Source organism: Asterias rubens, chromosome 5 (assembly GCF_902459465.1).
Source record: "Asterias rubens chromosome 5, eAstRub1.3, whole genome shotgun sequence".
In the NCBI taxonomy this organism is placed as follows: Eukaryota; Metazoa; Echinodermata; class Asteroidea; order Forcipulatida; family Asteriidae; genus Asterias; species Asterias rubens.
The window spans coordinates 21,222,680-21,245,249 of NC_047066.1; the positions used below are offsets into that span (position 1 = coordinate 21,222,680).

At 39.0% G+C, this 22,570-nt stretch overlaps 2 protein-coding genes and 1 long non-coding RNA gene across 3 annotated transcripts in view; 2 read left to right on the forward strand and 1 right to left on the reverse strand.

The window, feature by feature from the left end:
* Positions 1–22,570, reverse strand: part of LOC117290530 — a 34,184-nt gene that overhangs the window by 7,940 nt on the left and 3,674 nt on the right. Inside the window, exon 2 of the long non-coding RNA XR_004519047.1 lies at positions 1,302–1,447. This is a non-coding gene — a long non-coding RNA (uncharacterized LOC117290530). The remainder of the gene's footprint in view (positions 1–1,301; positions 1,448–22,570) is intronic.
* On the forward strand, positions 1,354–8,630 carry LOC117290529 (acetylcholine receptor subunit alpha-type acr-16-like). Its single transcript, XM_033771960.1, has 6 exons — positions 1,354–1,433; positions 3,359–3,504; positions 4,387–4,431; positions 5,512–5,621; positions 6,204–6,745; positions 7,359–8,630. The coding sequence occupies exons 1-6, from the start codon at positions 1,376–1,378 to the stop codon at positions 7,880–7,882; spliced, it is 1,425 nt and encodes a 474-aa protein (XP_033627851.1). The 5' UTR covers positions 1,354–1,375; the 3' UTR covers positions 7,883–8,630.
* On the forward strand, positions 11,473–20,848 carry LOC117290527 (neuronal acetylcholine receptor subunit alpha-7-like). The gene is made up of 6 exons (XM_033771958.1): positions 11,473–11,633; positions 15,725–15,873; positions 16,452–16,496; positions 17,153–17,262; positions 18,341–18,879; positions 19,148–20,848. Exons 1-6 carry the CDS (start codon positions 11,567–11,569, stop codon positions 19,702–19,704), a joined length of 1,467 nt encoding a protein of 488 aa, XP_033627849.1. The 5' UTR covers positions 11,473–11,566; the 3' UTR covers positions 19,705–20,848.

Sequence of the window (22,570 nt, forward strand, 5' to 3'; positions counted from 1 at the left end):
CAAATGCACCTGATCAAACTCACTACAGACCTTGTGCACCGACGTCATTCCCCCACCCTCTTGGAAGTAAAACAATGATTAAACATTGGACAGTGCATATAATACGCGCAGGTCACGGGATGGGCCAATGAGCAATGGTTATTTTGACCTCTATAGATAGTTGCAACCTATAGATTCCATACCTTCCACCCAGGTAGTAGTTAACCAGCAGGACAGTTCTTTTCAGAAATGAAGTCTCAAAAAAACACCCCTAAAAATCTACTCTGCGGTAGCGCAGAAGTCTCCCGAATTCCGAAAAATCGACTCTACGGTAGTAGAATTTAAAGCAAGGCAAGTTCTCAAAAGAACACAATCTAACAGCACACATTACCGCTAACCAAAATTTGATACTTAACGATGCAATGCCTCAAAACCAAAAGCTTTATGGTTGTGATACTAGGCTAAAAGTGTATGTAGCGCCCTCTCTCGAAACCCTACAAACAAGTATGGTGTGGCAATAAAGGAATCAGAGGCAACTGTGATGTATATTGGAACAGATCAGGCTTGATACGATGCCACAAATTAATCTGGAGACAAATTGTGAAAGACAACATAGGCATAAAGTCTAACGTGTAATGATGGTGCGTTGTGCGAGTAATTACACCTTACACTGCATGCACAACACTGGCTATTATTCATGAGCCAACCGCTACGCAGCCTCTGATTGGCTCCACCGGAAAGTCGGGGGAGATTTGCCGAAAAACAACAAAAAAGTTAAGACCCGTCGTTGCAAATATCCAAGACCATGGTGAGATCTAAATCAGAGAAACAGAGCGCCCGCTAGCGTTCGTTCATTACAAGCGTGTACAGTTTTTGCCGTGCATAGATCGGAACGTTGGTTGTGTGTGACCACGCAACACCAATGGTCTTGGAACCAAGACTAATGGAATTCCGAAAACAAAAAAAAATTCTTGAAGGCAAACAATATGAGCTGGTAGGTATTAAAGTACGGTAAACCTTTCACGTCACAAAGTACTTAAACCGCACGTCTAGGTGACAATCATTACAGCGTTTTGTATGTATGAGTGGGTACTTGGAACTCGGCATTCGGCATATAAGCCTGCAAGCAAGCGCTTCTTTCACAGGCCACACGTCATCCGTTGGAGACTGCAAATGCTGACTTTTGCTTTATTTAGTGATGTACTTTCAATGTTTTAAACAAGCAAAATCCAAGTTTGAATCAAGTCCTGATATTGAACATTCGTTGATCGTGACGAGTTTTCATGTGAGACTTTAAGACAACAGTGAACGTGAAAACTTACCATTGGAGAAGCTTGCATCTTGCTCGATCTATTGTTGCTGTGATGAATCTTTACTCACAATTATTGAAAGCATAATGAGACAGTTTTGCTTCGGTTTGTTCCTGTATCTGCTAGTATGCACACTTCCAACGGGTAAGTAGGCAAATCTGCAATAAAAGTAAAGAATTCTCACTTAAATAAATAAATAATACACAATATGTATCTTTCGTGAACGAAAAGCATTGGGGGGGGGGACTTTAATATTTTACAATTTTGTTTAATCAATTACAGTCCTTAATATGTAAAACACTGAAATTCGTTTTGTTATTTTTACCGGAAAAAGATAGATTTGAACTTAAACGGCGATTCGAGAAAGACACAATCTGTATTTACTAGTCTAAAATTAAGTTTAAAAATAAATACAAATATATCTCACAAATCCTTTGAGGCATTAATTAACTCAAGTTCACCAGCCATGTGCAAACAATATTCAATTGTGACCCGCTCTGTGAAAATGAGTCAGATATAGGCAATTTCAGGAATTGAGTTAAATGCATGGCTGGAAAGAACACATCGGCAGCAGTAATTTGGTATGTGTCTAAGCTTTGGGGTTATCGCGTTGCTGAGTTACACGCGTTTGAAATTAGCCACTACACCATTTTTTTGAAAAACTACCATATTTTAAACTACCATTGTGTGATAAAGGATACAAATTAGACATAAGTATGATCACACAATTGTTGTATTCATAGCTTTATTGCCTAAAAGTAAGTGTTTTAAAGGTTACCCATGCAACTTAAGATCTTAAAAAGAAAAGGGAAAAAAACATTTTCCACATTAAACTGTCCATAACTTAATATTGCATTGGGCGACATGTGACTCATTTCACAGAGTGGGTCACAATTAATATTCACGTCAATACATAGGCCCTGTCCATGGAATTCTAACGCGAAAAGTTTGGTCTCTCTTTCGTTTTGAAAAAATAACTGTCCGTCAACATTCGTTAAAAAAAAATCAAAAATACATAAACAGATTAATTAAAAAAATTAAATTTAAAAAGAACCAATTCGGCGAAAATCGGGCAGTGCAAGTTTAATGAAAAGTGTATTTAATTATTGATTTATTTGCGGTTTTAATTGGGAAATCTTTGTAGCACCATAGCTCAAGAAGTAAACTGCCGTTTTTTAGACTGTTTGTAGTTAAAGACTCCTTGGGGATTGGAGATTAATTTTGAAAAACCGTGACCCCATGTCGACCTCTACTTCCGGGTCAACCGGAAGTGGCACCATAACTCATTCAGCATTTTCTTCTTTTTTTCAATGACAGACATCTTGGTAATTTTAGCTCATAATCCAAGCAAAAGAACACGGAACAGCTTTGTGTTTGTTCACAAACACCTAATGTCTAGTTATTGTTATTTTAGGCCGTTATAAGCCTCAAGAGAAAACAATACTGGTACCGTTAGGTTTCACTACACTGTTTGTTATCGCATACGTTTTATTGTTCTTAGGTTATTCAACCTCTTCATCGTCCTTGTTTGTCGGTAATAAAAATATCACTCAAGGTTACATGAATCGCGTGAGCATTGGAGACGTTTCCAATTTTGTATTTCACTATTCTGAAATCAAGTTGCCAAAGGAGTAAAATAAAAAATACCACTTAAGTAACACGAATCGTGCGTGCATTGGAGACGTTTGCAATTTCACTATTCTGAAATGAAGTTAAAAAAATAAGTAATAAATAAACAAAAAAATAAACTATTACAAATACATTAATATTTCACTTAATCATTTCGTGAACTTAATTTAACTAACTCTAGCTCATCAGCCATGTATAAACAGTATTCAATTACACATTACATAGACCTATGTTTTGTGTGCCCTGTCTATGGAATAATATTGCGCACATTATTTTGTGTCTGTCTTTCGTTTTGAAATGAAAAATACACATAATAGGTTAATATCCAGACTTCTGAAGAAAATTGTTAAAAACTTTACAAACAAAATTATAATATCTATCTTTATTTAAAGGAACTATATAGGCCTAACGTTATTCACTTAATTTGTTTATTTTCAAAGGCACCGAGTCGAAGAAGAGCAACCGGTCAGCCCTCTTAGATAATCTGTTGGATGAGTACGGCCCACCATCTCTAAGACCTGTTCACAATTACTCCACGAAAGTCACCATACACTTCCGTCTCCTGATTACCCAAGTCATCGAGCTGGTATAGTTCCTTAAGATATTTTAATATTAATATCAGTTATTAAATGCAGTGGACACTATTGGTAATTACTTAAAATAATTATTAGCATAAAACCTTTCTTGGTGACAAGTAATGGGGAGAGGTTGGTGGTATAAAACATTGTGAGAAACAGCTCCCTCTGAAGTGCCATAGTTTTCGAGAAAGAAGTAATTTTCCACGAATTTGATTTCGAGACCTCAAGTTTAGAACTTGAGGTCTCGAAATCAACCATCTAAACGCACACAACTTCGTGTGACAAGGGTGTTTTCTTGTTTCATTATTATCTCGCAACTTTGATGACCGATTGAGCTCAAATTTTCACAGGTTTGTTATTTTATACACATGTTGAGATACACCAACTGTGAAGGCTAGTCTTTGACAATTACCAATAGTGTCCACTGCCTTTAAATAAATAATAATAACTGTGTTTGTAAAGCGCCAAATTGCCAAAGGATACAAGGCGCTGAAGAAAGAGGGGAAAGGGACAGAACAAAGACAAAAACGACCAGCTATGCCGAAGGAAAAGAGTGGGTTTTTAGAGCATGTTTGAAGGTTGCGACACTGTTGGGAGAAAGGCATAATAAGTTTTCACGGTCAATTTTAGCAAAATTCAGTCAATAATTTAACATCTGGTTCATCAAAATGTGCTTGAAATTTGATACTCCTTCATTAGCATGCAACAGTTTAAAAGATAGTAATTGTAGCATTCAGTGATCAAATAAAGATGGTTCAAACCAATAAAATAAAAGAAACTGGATGATAAGTAGGAAATCAAGAAAGTAAGTTGAGAGTTTTTAATGTGAAGGTGCAGGACCAATAGTTTGCTTTCACCTAATCGCTCGTTTTTTTATGTGTTCTTTGCAGAATGAAAAAGATCAAACAATACAGATTAGCGGATGGCTTGGACAGGTAGGTATACACTTTGACGGGTGCGACTCCGGTGTAGTTAAGCCATAAAAAAGATCACTGCAAAAACTGGGATGCTTAGATGTTGTTCAGTGGGTTTCAGTTTATTTCCATTGCGGTTTATTATGTAGTTTTCTGAATAATTAATCTAGTTTATTTCCAGTAGTTTATTTATGATTGTGTGTTATTAATTGTTTTTCCTCCATAGTAGGACCAATAAAATTAATTGAATTGAATTGAATTTAGTTGAAAACTGACACCATGGACGTAGACAACGAAAAGAGACTCAAAATAAACACATAGGTGTTATAATATATTATGAAAACATCACTGAACACGTCACTGAAAACATAACACCAATGCAATTGTGTTGACAGAAATTAGTCTTTAACATGTTATGGTGTCAATTAAGATTTTCTACTAAGTATCATTATGTGACAACACCTGTGCCTCAATTGTAACACCCCATTTGTGGTAGACTTGTGGACAAGTTGTTAATCATGGTCCCACGCGGTGAGATAGTCGAGTTGTCACTGCTCTCGCGCGAACTGTTGTTCGCGCAACCAGCAGTTCGCGTGGAGAGCAGCACCGCTGCAACTCGATTATCTCACCGCGTGGGACCATAAACGACTTGTCCACAAGTCTACATTTGTGGCAGTGATTTACCAAGGCTGACAAAGGGTGATGAGCAATGATCGCTTTCCACCTGCATTGTTCAATTTAGATTCATATTATTAATGCAAAAATTGGGTTCTCCAAATGAACAGCCATCTTGTTCTTTTAAATAGCCTTTGTTTACTATTGTTTGTGGCACCTAATTGTCTATTTTGATTGATTACGTCCATCACCTTTGGCATTTTGGGGTGAATTTGTTGAAGTCTGAACAAAAAGGTGTCGTATAACTCCACATCAAAAGAAGAACAAATATAATGACGACTTATCAAGAAGTCAGGTAAAGTCTTGGCATGCCCAAATGCGGTCACATTATTGGTCAATCGAAATAATCTCTTTAAATCTTTTGTTGATTGACTGTTTGTTTGTCTGTCTGTTTGTTATTTTTTATATCTTATGATTTAATTCCAGGTATGGGAGGATGAGTTCCTGACTTGGAATCCTGCTGAACATAATAATGTGACAAGATTGTTTGTTCACACTTCCAAAATGTGGGTGCCAGATACCACGCTGTATACAAAGTAAGTCACTCCGACTCTTCCTCTGTACACAGTCACTGTAGTACAATACGAAAGTGTAAGACCACCAGGGCTAGTCACTCCCTTCATAGGGTAACCCCATCAGGGTCAAAGCACTGTTCTCAATGGGGCACTGTACGAGAAAAAGCCACACACAGAAGAAGAGAGAACCAAACATGATCGAACAAATCCCATATAAGCAACAGCAACATATCTATACCACCAGGAACAAAATCAGAGAAAACGAAGCAACAACAAACCCATAAAGTTATTGGTGGTATAGCGCCACTATGTCTTTCTATAATTTATATAATCTATATATTTATGCAAGTAACGTGTCTTTTTGTGTAAGAAAAACTCCCAGGTACCTTTAGTTAATAGATCGGGCTGCAAATTTTCGTACGACTTTTTTTTTCGGTCCGGTGATTATACTACAGGGGTTAATTTTTTTTAATTTTATTCGTATTTCAAAACTTGATTATTTCACATACCTTTTTTGAAAGAAGATGAACGAGTGCAAGGTATGAAAACACTGCTGTTGATTTACGAAAACGTACCAACGAAACCTCCTATCATTTTTTCTAGTGTGGACATAAACTTCGAGAGTTACAAGGATATCAACGCCAAAGTGAGCTACACTGGTTTGGTCGACTGGAATACACCAGTTATCCTCAAATGCACTTGCAACATCGACGCTCGACTGTATCCGTTCGACGTCCAGGTTTGCGAGTTGAAGTTCAGCGCATGGGCGTATGACGGTGCCGAAATAGATATCGTTCAAATCGTAGGACCGGTTTCTACGCAGAACCAGTTCCGCGATGACAGTGTGTGGGAACTCGTCAAGGTGGATGTGGTTCGCAGAGAGGTGCTTTATGCTTGCTGTACCATCCCCTTTCCTGATCTTGGGTACTTCATTCATCTCCGGAGACGGTCTCTTTTCCACGTCTTGAACATCATTATACCATGCCTGCTGCTGTCTGTCCTGAACCTGATGGTGTTTGTTCTGCCCCCCGAGTCGGGTGAGAAGATTCAGCTCGGGATGACCAACTTGCTAGCTCTTGTGCTCTTCCAGCAGCTCATCACTGACAACCTGCCACCAACGTCCGCAGACAAATCTCCTATAATAAGTAAGTACGAATTTCCAACCATTCCTCATCTTGCATTATCACTTTTACCTTTCCGTGCCGGTGTCCCAGGGAAATCTCTGTCAACCGAGGATTCTGTCCCCGTATGGAAAATCAACGATGGGCGAAATGAGGACGAGTCAAAAGAGGGCGCTATCAAAATAAGTTTGTACACGGTTTGCAGTATAACGCACATAATCTCTGGGGGGACAGAATCCTCTGCCACACCGCTACCGTATCCGCCAATTCAGACACGGCCCGACTCCCAAGAGCGGCAGAATGTTGGTACGGAGGTGTGTTCCGCGTCGTGCAAGAGCGGTTCACTACTAAAAAATGACAACACAAGAATGCATACAGCAATATCAGCATTTTGTGATTTTGCGAAGGCTGGTGCGCCGATCATCAGTCTTGATTTTGCGCACCGTGCCGTATTGACAGTCCCATCACTATGATACAGTATAAACATTTGAGTAGAAGCTCATCATCCCATCCCAAGCGGTCTAGGAAGAAACTGGTCACGGGGGCCGAGCAAAACATAATTCTTTTGTAAAAAAGGTTGCTGTCACTGTATTCTGTATTTTCCTAAACCAATAACTTCACATTTTTTTGTCTGCAGCTTTCTACTTTACTCCAATGATTGTCCTTGCTTGCACTTCAATCATATGCACCGTGCTAGTACTCAAGCTGTTCTACCACAACGACCGACGCCCAGTGCCACGCTGGCTTCATCACACCACTTCCAAGCTTTCTCGTGCCGTTCTCTACAATCTAGAATCCCGCCGTTTTAATAAACTGTCTTACGGTGTGGACCGTGGAGCATCAGAGCAGCGGTTACCACGAGAGTCTGGTGATGAGTCTGAAGGTAGTGACGATGTCATCGAGACAAGCAACGGCAATAAAACACGCTGTCGTGCCTGTACGGCCCAGCACTCCCGTAAAGACGGGCCTTTGGGTAACGATACAGCCGTAGACATCAAAGTGAGCCTGCGAGGTCCCAATGATAAGAAGACACATTATGTGGGTACTGACCTAGATTGGAAGGATGTAGCTTTGGTTATTGACCGGGTCGCACTTGCTTTGTCAGTCACTGTCACGATATCCTCACTTATCATTACTGTTGTTCTCTTCCTTTTGGGATAACAAAATAAAAACAAAATCTCTAAAAGAAGACCCGGGTTCCAAATCCCAGGGGCCTTGACCACATTATGGATCAGGTTGACCAAGACAGTGGGTTAAAATTGGATTCAACTCAGATCCCATCCGTTGCCATGGATCAGGGTCAGGATCCGGACGTTTTTTAGAGCGTAACAAACTAAGTTATCTCGTGTACAAAATGAGTAAACCTAAATGCGAACAAGACACTGTCGCAAAACTCAAATTGACCCGGTTTGCCGGTGGGGCTTGATCAATTTCTTTAATCTGACCAAGAAGAGTGGTAGATATTGTGATTTTGACTGATGTTTTGCCGGTTTGACACAGTTTCGGGTCAGTTTGACATAGGTTCCGGGTCAAAACATTACCAAAGCATGCTTTTATGTTTCCTTCTATGATGGCATTATAGTTTACATATATTTTGTCGTTGATGAGGAACAGCGAAGTTGTAAACTATTCTCTTAAAAAAATGTAAGCATTTTTATCCTGGAAAATAATTTGCTGTGTGATAATGTATCTTGTGAGCATGGGCAAACTATACTGATATTTTATAACATTTGGGTATGTTTTGCACTAAGAAAGTGTAAAATAACTTCAAGACGATATTTATATTGTTTTTATTTAATAATAAAAAATTACCGTAATATATTTTACAAAGATTAATGTTCAAGTATTTATTTGTTGTAGTACCCGCTGTTAAAATAAAGGATTCAAACTGCCTCCATCTACCGGGTAAACTCGGTGGTCTAGTTCGAATCCCACCCGAGTAATATGCTTGTGATTCTTTTCTCACAGAACTCGGGATTACGGTGCTTACACACATCGGTGTATATTGGTAATACCAAAATTAATATGTATTATTATTGGAAAGGCTTTATGGTGTAACTTGCTGAGTCGAATTATTTTATAACGGATGTTGAAATCATTACCGTATAATTTTGTTCCCAAATACATAAAAATCAGCAGCAGTCAAGCCAATTCCAAAGATGCACAGCATGAAGGCTGAACAAGTCGAGCTGCTGAAGAACTACAGACCTGCCACAAATTTATCGTTCTGCTCGAAAGTACTGGAGAAAATCGTTGCTCAGCAACTTTTAAGCCACATGTCACATCATCGTCTTCATGATTATTTTCAGTCTGCATACAAACGATTCCATGGCACTGAAAATGCACTTGTCCGTGTGCAGAATGACCTACTTCAGAGCACCGATGAAGGAAAAGTGTCACTCCTTGTTCTTCTTGACCTCAGCGCAGCATTCGACACACTCGATCACAACATTTTGCTGCAAAGATTAAAGTCACGTATAGGATTGTCACAGGGAAGCCTGGACTGGTTTTCATCATACTTATCGGACCGCTGCCAGAGAGTTAAGATCACCAGCTCATCTGAAGGTGACTCGTATCCGCTTGAGTTCGGTGTGCCACAAGGATCGGTACTGGGTCCTGTTTTGTTCAACATTGATTTGCTACCACTTAGTGACATCATCCGTCGACACAACCTCAGACACCATTTCTATGCTGACGATACTCAGCTCTACATCTCTGCAACCCCTACTCAAAGTGATGTATACAGTAAAATAAAACAACTGGAAGCATGCAGTGAGGACATCAAACACTGGATGACATTGAACTATCTCAAACTTAACGATGAAAAGACAGATGTTCTGATTATTGGCTCATCGTCGTCTTTGAAGAAATTACCAAAAGTAGATGTTTCTGTGGGCTTTCATTCCATTAACCCTGTGCCTGAGGTCAAAACTCTTGGTATAACATTTGACAAACATATGAATATGCAATCTCACATCAAGTCTGTCTCCCGTATTGCCATGTATCACTTGTACAATATTAGTAAGATTAAGAGGTTTATAGGTCGTCGTAGTACAGAGCAAATAATTCATATGTTAGTCACATCCCGGATTGATTATTGCAATGCTGGTCTCCCTGCCACCACTCTTGCCCCCTTACAGAGAGTTCAGAACTCAGCTGCGAGGCTACTTACTTGTACCAAAAGGTATATGAGCATATCACCCCAGTTCTAATGCAGTTACATTGGCTTCCTGTCAGGTATCGGATTATTTTTAAGGTGTGTTTGTTAATTTTTAAATGCTTAAATGGTCTTTGCCCTTTGTATCTGTACGATCTTGTTGCTACTAGGCCTGTTGTTAGATCTACTCGTTCTGCTAGTGATGTTACTCTGTTGATCCGCCCCAGAGCGAAGCTGGTTTCTGCAGGTGATAGGATGTTCTCTGTAATTGGCCCTGAACTGTGGAACCAGCTTCCTAAGCAACTTAGGGAAGCCAGTCATGTTGATACCTTCAAGGCTGGCCTTAACACAAATCTTTTTAAGCGTGCTTTTTTAAACCACTAAGTACAAGTACATGTACATATGTTTTTGTATTCTCTGTAGCAATTCCAGGTTTTTTTAACTAGGGTTTATTCTCAGTGTTTTTTAATCATTGATTGTTGTGTACAAAATCTGCACTTATTACATGTTAACTGTATTTTCTATTTGGTGTTTTAATTGTATGGATTTTAATATGTTTTCTTTTAATTGTTCAGCGCCCAGGAGCATGTTTACATGGATAGGCGCTATATAAATTTCCATTATTATTATTATTATTATTATTATTATTATTATTATTATTATTATATGTATGGCTTGCTGTCGTGAAAAGAAGAAAAAACAGTAAAAAAAATAAATAAATTGACAGGTCATCCAATAACATCAAACTAGTATTCTTTTTTTTTTTAAAGCTATAATTAACGCCGATTGTTTACATGAACATGTTAATAAACAACGTCTTCCAAGTGCGGAAAACAAATAAGTTGTCAAACTTCTCCTTTCTTTTTGCGTTGGCATCAACACATCAGCAATGGTTATTTTGACCTCTATATAGATAGTTGCAACCTAGAGCAGGTTCGAGTGTGCACAATGGTTAACTAAAGGTTGACCATTTTTTACTCGAACCCAGGCTGGTCGACCATTGGTTGACTACTGTGGTCGACCATTTGGAACCAGCCTCGAGCCCATGGTTTCTTCACTGGTCCCAACAGCATGTTCCATTCTAACATGTGTTAAGCGCTGAGGGGAACCAGCGAAAAGGTGGAAGGTTGACTAGACTACCAAACGAGTCGTTCGGGTGAGTACGTTACTGCGAATGTGCGTTGCTAGTCTTTGGTCGACCACTGGTGGACTAAATGTGCGCACTCGAACTTGCTCCTAGATATTCCCTACCTTCCACCCAGGTAGTAGTCAACCAGGAGGACAGTTCTTTTCAGAACTGAAAAGTCTCAAAAAACACCCCCGCAAAATCTACTCCGCGGTAGCGCAGAACTCTCCCGAATTCCGAAAAATCTACTCCACGGTAGTATAATTTAAAGCAAGGCAAGTTCTCAAAAGATCACAATCTAACAGCACACATTACCGCAAACCAAAATTTGATACTTAACGATGCAATGCCTCAAATCCAAAAGCTTTATGGTTGTGATACTATAGGCTAAAAGTGTATGTAGCGCCCTCTCTCGAAACCCTACAAACAAGTGTGGTGTGAAAATAAAGGAATCAGAGGCAACTGTGATGTATATTGGAACAGATCAGGCTTAATACGATGCCACAAGATAATCTGGAGACAATTTCTGAAAGATCAACAGAGGCATAAAGTCTGACGTGTAATGATGGTGCGTTGTGCGAGTAATTACACCTGGGCCTGCCTGATGGTACTAGCCTCCCTGTTTCTCGGTAAGTAGAGAGTCTTTCCACATGGGAATACACTCTTATTTACAAACACTGGTTGAATTACTAATATGAAGTTCGTTTTTTTTTCGTAAGCTCACGATGAGGCATTTGGGGTTTAACCAAGGCTTAACTCACAATAATATTTGTTCCATCCCCGAATGGAAAACACCTCAGAATATCAAGAAGCAGAAAGGCCAAAATCCAGCTCAAACATGGGATTTTGAAGACCGAGAATCATTCCAAAAGAGTCTTGAATACTTTGTACTTAGTTACATGTCTTGAAAAATAAAATAATCCTGAAATGTTTATAATAAAAAATATATATATATATATATCAATAAAGACTTGTATTGTGCACATATCCACCGTGCTGTGTGTTCAAGGCGCAGTAAAAACAAAAACAAAACATACTATTATGTCAATCTCAAAACATATTGCTTTTACATTCTGATGGCTGAATCATCGGAGTGTGCATTATGTAAGGCACTTCACTATAATTGCTTCTCTTCACCTAGGTGTATAGGTGGGAACCTGCGAGGGTACAGTACTATGTTAAATTAACCCATTGGCGCCAATTTAAGCAGCTTTGGGTTTCATGCTCCCCATGGAGTTGAGGATGATAATTTTGCAAAGTGCCTTGATCTAAACTACTACCCGACCGGCTATAGAAGAACCAAACATGATTTTTTTGCTATTATTAGTTTTTCAAAGTTATGTGCCTGGCAGAGAGTTGGAGTGTTGTAGGCTGCAGATTACATGGACCAACGTAGTCTTAATTGAACATGCATCTTCCTAAGAGGAACACTGTATGCATATATTGATCGTGTTCATTTCCTGGAGAAATGAAGATTGTTCTTGCGCATGGAAAATGCAGTAAGAAGGGAAAGTGATATTAATTTAAGCAGCTCTTCTAAACAGCGAAGCGTGTGTTTATGTTGTGTACATGGTCAGAAGAGCTGTGCTCGAAGTGTTATAAGACCCATTGTTAAAGAGCTGTGCTCGAAGTGTTATAAGACCCATTGTTTAAAGAGCTACCTTGAGCGAAACGTTTTCAGCGGGGAATGCTACTTAAACCTTATTGTAATGTGTTTGTTTATCATTTAATGTAGTTTTGGTATGTATGTACTCTTTGTATTTTTCGTTATAATCGATCAAAAAATTAGGACCCGACCTCAAGTTTTTTTTTTTTTAAACTGACGGCGTGTGTCAAAATGAAAATACTACGTCACGTGTGGGATGGTGCTTTTTTATATCTCGATACCTTAGGCCTACCTTGCTTGTGGACACAATTGTCCAGGCCAGGACTCGAACCCACACACTGCTGATCATGATCACCAGAGCTTCAGTCCAGTGAGCTTGTCGGCTCGGCTAGACACGCCACAATTAAGACTTACCCGTAGCTATTTTTTTCGCATGAGAGGCAAGGCCAGTGTGCGGTCGCCTAAAAGAAACTGAAACCATTTAAAAATTCTATGATTTCCCTTCTTCTGTACGGCTTCATTATTTTGTTTAACATATCAATCAAACGAACATAGTGACATCCAATATACAATTTTTTGTGTCTCTTTTCACCTATTGCTGAGTCATATTATACTCTAGATTGAAATTTTGTATAAATAACAATGTTTTTTAATGGGACTTGAGGCATTGCATGTGACGTATAATCATGTGTTTTGCGATATAGCAAATTATAAAATCTTCTCCGCATTAGAAGTAGAATATACAAGTTCTTTAGAGAACATCCTGGAAGAAGATACACACATGGAGTTCCCGCAAACTAACGTATGTTTAAACATGCCTTCTAAAAGGCAGTGGACACTATTGGTAATTACTCAAAATAATTATTACCATAAAACCTCACTTGGTAACGAGTAATGGGGAGAGGTTGACGGTATAAAACATTGTGAGACACAGCTCCCTCTGAAGTGACATAGTTTTCGAGAAAGAAGTAATTTTCCACGATTTTTATTTCGAGGCCTCAAGATTAGAATTTGAGGTCTCGAAATCAAGCATCTAAAAGCACACAACTTTGTGTGACAAGGGTGTTTTTTCTTTCATAGTTAGCTCGCAACTCTGACGACCAATCAAGCTCAAATTTCCACAGGTTTGTTATTTTATGCATATGTTGATATACACTAAGTGAGAAGACTGGTCTTTTACCATTACCAATGAGTCCACTGTATTTATATATGTCTATCTATCTGTCTGGAAAGCTTTTAAAAATGGTTGTCATCACTTAATCAACTATTCTATGTACCCTGTTCTATAATTCATGCTATATACTTCGCCGTGAGCATACATGACTGGATCAAATCAATTGCGCGTCGGTCGAGTATTAACAATTTGCATCTGGAATTGGCAATCACATGAGATGAGATTTGTGTCTATGCCCGGCAGTCAACGATTTAAGGAAAGCATTACCATGCATAGAGAAGGAACTTGTCATTCGGCGTTTGGGGGGAAATAACAAATAAGTCACTTGTCGTCAACGTGAAAATCTCTGTAATTTGAAATAAGCTCCAAGCACGTATGCCAACTGGTCGTTGCGAAAGCAGAAACAGAGTAAAGTTAAGTGGTTCACATAATATCACCAACGTGGTTGCAAACGTTGATCCTTTGCTGGGTTCATATATTGTGACAACACTTAAAGGCAGTGGACACTATTGGTAATTACTCAAAATAAATATTATCGTAAAACCTTTCTTGATTACTAGTGGGTAGCTGTTGATAGTATAACACATTGTGAGAATTGAGTAATAATGTGCAACTTTGTGAACAGGATTTCCTCGGTCAAAATTGCAATGAGTGCGGTTAATACATGCATTATTCCTAATGAGATATCGACCCAAGGTTGATAAAACAAACTATTTGTTTGTATGCAACCTTCATCTCTATATGCTAAATATAGGTCGACGCTTATACCTTATAATCACATTATTATACACCTGGATTACTGGTCAGTTTATGGTTGGGTCAAGATAATTACGACCATCCATGTATGTAGTCGAAGTCCATGATGGTCGAAGTCTTAATCAAGCGATGCAAAACAAATATTAAATGGTTTTTATTTTGCTTATTCCACTTTCCACTTGCGGGACATCGCGCGGCCCAATTAATTCCAGAAGAGCTGTATTGCCCAATAATACATCACTTAGTTGAACAAACTGATGAAAAATAATATTTTATACAACTGGATTTTTTTTTCCAAGCTGGGACTGCTCATGTGTTAACAATGTTTTGGGGCAACACAGTTTGTACAATTTAGGGATAGAAAATATATAATTCAAGTGAAGTTAGTAAATTTGATCTTCCTAGTTTTGTTTGAATGTTGAGTTGTTTATTCTGACCAATTTTGTGTAACATTTACTTGTGTACTTCCCTGGACTACTCGTGGTCAAAATATTTATATTGTCTGAAGTCTTATAATAGCAAATACTAGTTGACACTAACTGTGCGGCATTTCAACAAAACTGCTACCAATATAATAATTGAAAGTGTTGAAAATACTCATCTATTTCCACTTCCAATGTAAATTCCTTCCCTGTTGTGACTGATTGATAATTGGCCCAATTTCATAGAACTGCTTGTTAAAGAGAAATGTCAATTGCTTAAAAATGTCCTGTTCATGAATGAGCAGAATACGAAACGGTTCTAACAACCAGGTTACACTTTGCATTTAAAGGCAGTCGACACTATTGGTAATTACTCAAAATAATTATTAGCATAAAATCTTACTTGGCAACAAGTTATGGGAGAGGTTGATAGGATACAACATTGTGAGAAACGGCTCCATCTGAAGTAACGTAGTTTTCGAGAAAGAAGTAAACTTCAACGAATTTGATTTCGAGACCTCAGATTTAGAATGTGAGGTCTCGAAATCCAGAATCTGAGAGCACACAAGGGTGTTTTTTCTGTCATTATTATCTCGCAACTTCGACGACCAATTGAGGTTAAATTTTCACAGGTTTGTTATTTTGTGCATATGTTGAGATACACCAAGTGAGAAGACTTGTGGTCTTTGACAATTACCAATAGTGTCCAGAGTCTTTAAATTAAGCAGCTGAATGAAATGTTGGTCTTTGGTTGTATTTTAGGGTCACATCCGAGGAGATTGAGCAATCGGTCAGCCCTACTGCAAGAGTTGCTGTCTGAATACGGACCAACCAGCGTCAGACCAGTCTACAATGTCACCAAAACAACTACTGTCAAGTTTCGTCTCCTCATTACTCAACTCATTGAATTGGTTAGGAATACGATGTGGGCCTTTTAGAAGAATATTATTTGCGAAAGTATGTTACAATATTACAACAACAGATATTATGCCATTTTAATAGACGCCAAAAATGTATCTAAAAGTCTATCCCAAGCGAGCCATCCCGGGGCAGTAGGCCTATGGCTCATCATTAGGCCGTATAATTATCAAGTTTCTTTGGCATTAAATTACTGAGAATGTTTATCTTCCCCTTGTATCCAAGTGGTTCCACCGATCATTCATGCCAGGAATTCCACTAACTCCCGTGTATACTGCAAACACAAAGTTGTGCGTACAAACAGTTACTACAATTGCCCGTAATACAGGAGTTGTCAAAATGGGAACTGTCTTTAGTGCTGTTCATATATTTGACTGCCATTGACCGTAATTGCGGCTTCTGATAGCTAAGCAGCGATTTCAAGGACTAAACAGACGGGAATCAGTTTTGTTTTCAAGTTTCTCTATATTTGTAACGCCTTAAACGATCTATTCTTTAATGCTAAATGCTATTATCAAAGCAGCGCTTGGCTCATATTAATAATTGCTAATTCGTTTGTTCTGTCTTTCAGGACGAAAAGTATCAGACGATACAGATCAGCGGCTGGCTCACACAGGTACAATTCACAATGTAACAACAGTCAATCACTTTCAATCATGATTATTTGTAGAATAAATAATGTACACTGCATTTCCTTGGCGTCATCAGCTTGATTTGCATAATTGACACAGTTACTTCAATTATTTTGTTTAGTCAAATTCAACCCGTTGAGGCAACTGTCCATACCAAATTGATGTTTCTTCAGCTGTAAGGTTTGAATCTGATGAAAAGTGGAATCTGAATTGCTTAATACTAATATTATTCTAAGTTTTAACACGCTTATGTTTGTTCAGAAACCGTGAGTATATTGGTATAGCGCGCTATATTTAGCACTGTATGTTCAATGACATTTATAGTTAGACTGACTGGACACTGCATTTTGAGCAGAGACTGTGAATGTGAATGTGAGGTTCCAATATCGGAAATAGAAAACAGACATTCGTTGTACAAACCTCAGTAAATTGGCAATGTCCAAATGGAAAGTAGATATTCACTGTATATAACGTCCAAATGCCCATTGGAAAAGTATACATTGGCTGTACAAACCCATGGAAATGTCAATTGTCCAATATTGAAATATCATAGTAGACATTCATTGTACAGACCTGCGTGAATGCCTAAGGTGCAATACCAAACTGACTTTACTGTCATGGTATTATCTTTCCCGGATAGTTTTGGGAGGACGAGTTTTTAACATGGGATCCAGACCAACGCGATGGTGTAACTTCACTCTTCGTTCACACATCGAACATATGGCTACCGGACACTACCTTGTATAAAAAGTAAGTTCACATTATAAGTGACAGGAACACTCCTTTAAGGAATACTTAAAAATTATCTCGAGTCAGATTTGAACCGGATGATTCCGGATCGAAGGGGGCCTGACCAATCCGGGTGAGGTTGATCTGGAAAGGTGTAATTATTATTAATCATTAATGTTTATTAGTCACAAGTAAACCCTAAACAGTGAAATGCATTTTGGTTTTTGATTTGAAGCCGGATTCATTTTGATCCATTTTGACCCATTTCTGGTTCGTATTGACACATATTTCGTGTCATACTGACCCGGGCTCAACGGGACCCGGATTCGGGTCGATTCTGACCCGTATAAGATCTTATAGTGAAGGAAGCATGCAACAGCTTATTATACAATCATAACAGGAATAATTATGTCTGCAGTAAGTGCCCCTTAATGAAAACAGTCAGCCTCTTGACTGAAGAGGACTTCCTGTTAAAGTTTGAATTGGCAAGGTTAACAAACCCTTTAAAGACAGAACCACGTTTTTCACGTGTATAACCAATCTTATATTTAGATTCCTGTGTGTGTTTAAATGCTACAAAACAATTGAGCAGGTCTGAAGCTTAACGTAGATACAACATCTTTGGTATAAACTCCAAACAGAGTTTGTACACACTGTTCACAAAGTTGGACATTAGTATAATATAAAGACGGTCCAATAGGGAGAAACTCCCTTTGAGTTATGTTTACCCGAAATGCTATAGTTTTGAGAAATGCATAAAATAATTAGTATTAATCTCAAGAGACGAAAATCAATATTCTAAAACAATAATTACATTGACCTCTTTTCTCACTGTTTCATCGTGAATAAAATGACCGATTGAGCTTTAATTTCTACTTTGTTGTCTATGTCGGATCACATAACGAGCGGATACTGGTCTCTGACAAGTATCAAAGTTGTTCATGTGCTTTAAAATCAATCAAAAACAAATGGATTGAAGAATTTATATACTTTTTGTTTACGATCTATGACGTCGAGTGTGCTTGTTCAAGCACGTTTCTTTGTCATTTTAACTGCATTGTTCAACTGAGCTGTTCATTGTTCTGTTTTGTTATTTTAGTGTGGATCCTAAATTTGAGAGTTATAAGGACATTTCAGCGAAGGTTAACAGCACTGGGCAAGTGAAGTGGAGTACTCCAGTTATCCTTAAGTGCACATGCCGTATCGACGCACGTCTCTTCCCATTTGACATCCAAGTCTGCGAGCTGCGATTCAGCCCGTGGGCCTACGACGCGTCTGAGGTAAACCTCCAGGCGCAAGAGGCCCTCGCTCTCCATGATCAATATCGGGACGACGGCGTCTGGGAACTCCTCAAGATCGAGGTGGTTCGACGAGAGATCACGTACGCGTGTTGCCTGGCTCCTTACCCGGAGCTCTCCTACTTCATACACCTGAAGAGGAGACCTCTATTCCACGTGTTGAACATTCTGCTTCCGTGTGTTCTGCTGTCTATTCTGAACCTGTTGGTGTTTGCATTGCCCCCGGAGTCTGGTGAGAAGATTCAGTTGGGAATGACTAACCTCCTGGCACTGGTGTTGTTTCAACAGTTGATCACTGATGCATTACCACCCACGTCTGCCGCAGAATCACCGCGAATAGGTAATGCGCAATATCTAATGTAGGCTTTTGAAATATGGATGACACAGTAAGTTATACTTGACACCATTGGATTTGGGTAAATCTGTCTGTATCAAACCAAACCAGTGCACTCCTTAAGTGTCCTATAATATCTCGAAAAGGGCAATTGAGCATTGTCCACTCAGGGTCGGGGGTGGGTCATGCAGTACTTTAACACTAATCTGTGTACTTTGTGTTGTTCAATAATACAGCTAAAAAAGTCCAATATTATATTCTGCTTTGTATTTAGGTTTCTACTTTACTCCGATGATCATCATTGGCTGCACTTCCGTAATGTGCACCGTGCTTGTACTAAAACTGTTCTACCATAACGACCGTCGCCCAATCCCGACCTGGCTGCGTAAATTCATCTCCAGAACAGCTCTAATCCTCTTCTACCGACTTCAAAGTCACAGTAAACCAGGGAGCCGCCATGTTAGTGAGTCAAGGAAACAGTCTGGTACCCGGATCGAAATGAATAGCGATTCTTCGTTGATGGAGAACAGCGAGACTGCTGAAAACAAGGCCAATGAAACCAACGCAGTCAGGAAACACGTTTGCAGCAACTGCCGGATGAGCACACGGGAGAATGGTCCAACCGGCAACTTGTCAATTAACATACCACCGAGAGCTGACAAAACAGGACGAAGAGGGAAGATGAAGACCAGTGAGTTAACTTCAAAGGAGGTGATTTTAGACTGGAAGGATGTAGCGTTGGTTATTGACCGGGCCGCTATGGTTCTATCGGCCCTCGTTACAGCATGCGCAATTGGGACCACTGTTGTAATGATCGCTATAGGGGCGTAGTCAAGCCGTCTAAATTATGATAACCTTCTTCGTAGGTTTCTAGCTCAATATCGAGAAAAAATTTCTCATATACACGGGTAAAAATAAAACACACACAATAGGACAAATCTCACAATATATTGTCAACAAACATTGTCAATACACTCAACACTAGCAATTTGACTATTGAATCCTTGTCATTTGATTGGTGGATCTGGAACACGCGTCACATATCGTCCTATGATATCTGGCTTTTTCAGCACTCAGCTTCGCCTCGAAAACTAAAAGTAGTCCAGATTTCACTTCATGTTTTAGCAACAGTACATACATTCATGCAAGATTGAATACAACATTGCAGCTATCATATATCATACCGTAAATAGTTGATGCACTCTCGCACCCTCTCTCATGTAGAGAAAAGGAAAATCATTTTCTACACACAGCAGTGTTGTCCGTACATAAATTCTCACAAGGCTATTATAATAACATCAATTTGGATATAAATGTACATAATGCGAACACAATGTGGTGGTAACCAATAGGGACATTTCAATTAGCGTAGCAGACTTTTCTTAATTATTGATGGAACGTCACATCCAAGGTCTACACTCCCGTCAGAGTTGACCCCGATCAGAAATGCAAGGGGGCCTGACCAATTTGGGGTCAGGTTTGACCCTGTATATTGGTTTTAAAAAGGGGGAAAAGTAGCTTGGATTCACTGTCATAGTTTAGCCCGAATTCCGGATCAAACTGACATAGAAATGGGTCAGGCTCCCTCAGGGATTCGGAACCGGGTCAATTCTGACTCTAAAGGTTTTGGATTGTAATACGTTTATTTCTTATGTGGTGAATTACTATAGGGTTAAGCTTCCACTTAATATTTATCCACGTGTGACCACTAAACGTATAATAAAATATTTACGTCCTAGTGTCTGTAATTCAGTATTAATTTCTTAATTAATTAGAGGGCGCTGCTCTCTGTAGCGATGAACCATTGGCCTTTTGTGTCTCTCGCCTCTAATTTTTGTACCATCTTTGGGATTTCTTTAATTTATATATTTTTAGTGTGTTCAATAATTAAGTTTTACCTAGTTTCAGCAACATATGGTATGAGGGCTTTTTGTTTGTATTGTTGTTTTTGTTTGTGTTTTCGTGTGTGTACGTGTTTTTCTTCTTGTAAGGGGGGGGGGGGGGGGAGTTTCCAAGCGAGAACGCCATGAGGATCGGGAGTTGGCCTAATCGATTTTTTTCCCAAGAACTTTAAACCCACCCACGTTTAGCGCCATGAGAATCGGGAGTAGTCGATTTTGTTTTTGTCAAGAACTTTAAACGAGGTGAGTGCGGGTACCGACCAACCTCATCTCTGGTTGCAACATACGTAAACGGACACAAGGAAATGTTAGTCTCCAAAAGTTGTCTTCGTTATATCATTTGCGACTAAACTGGTTGATAGACTGTTTGTTTCTAATAAATTCATAAATTCAGGCCAAATATTTTCGCACGAATACTCTCCAACTTTATAAAAAGTTGACTTTCGGGTAAACGTTTTTACACATTGTACGGGGTTATTATCAAAGTATAATCCTACTTTTTACAAAAACCTCAGAAATTATTGTCGAGCATTACAATTTGTATGACTTGATGACTGTTGCAAGATCTAGACTGACCTTAAACTATACACAAACGATGTTCATGTACAACAAAAAGATATACTCTTAATCATGCGACTGCTTTCGTGGCTATTGACTTTAAGTTAATAATACACAAGATTTAAGAAATAAGAGACGTACAAGCTTTTAACGACGGGAGATGATTTCCCAATCCACAAATGAATGTTCACAGAAACCTCCCAAAATAGAATGAACAATAAAGATAAGTCTTATAGATTTAGGTTAATTTGATCAAAAGATGAACATAATCCACGATATTGTGTTCATTTGTCTCTTATTAGAAAATACATCTGAAACGATCAGGGTTAATGGGAGGTTTCCATCGGGATGGAAGGACAAAAGCAGCAGCACTGGAAGGCTGTGGTAGGGGCGGGGCCAGTGATTCCAGAGGGGTATATTGAGGTGGAAATAATGTCTATTTCTAGTGGTCAAAGTAGGCCGTTATTATATTTGGATGACATAAGTGATCAAATCTAACTATTTTTATCAAGTTTTGTTTGTTAGCAAAATATTACAATCCGAATAACTGGAAAACAGACTTTCCTTCGTATTATGTTCTCAAAACAATCACCCAGTTCAAGAAAATACAATCGGGGTTATTACGTCAGGAGGAGGTGTCTAATGCGCATGCGTAGTCATTATCCCATTCCAGTGACTTTGGTTTCGGTTCTGTGAATAAGTGAGTCTCGATAAAGTCAAAGTAGGCCTACTTACCATTCGCTCGTCCCCAGCGCCTTGCTTTAACCAAAAGTGCTGGGATGGGCAAACATATCATGCACGCACATTGGTTTAATAATGCGCAGTCCCATCATGCATCACACTCACACTGCACCATATTTCTATGCACTGCTTACATGACGTTCTTCCTGAACAAGAATCTGTGCAAACAATTAGCTCATCCCAGCTTAGCTCATCCCAGCGGTCCTGGATAGACTGACTGCTGGGGCCGAGCGAATACTTCCTATTGCGTCTTCTGTTAAGTGCCGCAAGAGGGCGCAATTTGTTCACGCTAGTTTAACCCATAATATTGCTACTGTAACAGTTTTATTATTTTCAAAAAAGTGACATTCGTCAACATGTTATACCCTTCCACTACGATAATGTTAATAAAAACATTCATTGCAACGGAACATTTCCGGGACGTGACATTTGTGCAAGTGAGCAATGAGGCACTTAACCATAACTAATTTTGTAAAAAGCTTAAAATGTATATGCGT

Coding starts and splice junctions, on each gene's coding strand:
- LOC117290529 (XM_033771960.1), top strand. CDS start 1,376: ATGAGACAGTTTTGCTTCGGTTTGTTCCTGTATCTGCTAGTATGCACA. Junction 3,505..4,386: donor TTACCCAAGTCATCGAGCTG/GTATAGTTCCTT, acceptor TGTTCTTTGCAG/AATGAAAAAGATCAAACAAT. Junction 4,432..5,511: donor TTAGCGGATGGCTTGGACAG/GTAGGTATACAC, acceptor ATTTAATTCCAG/GTATGGGAGGATGAGTTCCT.
- LOC117290527 (XM_033771958.1), top strand. CDS start 11,567: ATGATGGTGCGTTGTGCGAGTAATTACACCTGGGCCTGCCTGATGGTA. Junction 16,497..17,152: donor TCAGCGGCTGGCTCACACAG/GTACAATTCACA, acceptor TTTCCCGGATAG/TTTTGGGAGGACGAGTTTTT. Junction 18,880..19,147: donor CGCAGAATCACCGCGAATAG/GTAATGCGCAAT, acceptor CTTTGTATTTAG/GTTTCTACTTTACTCCGATG.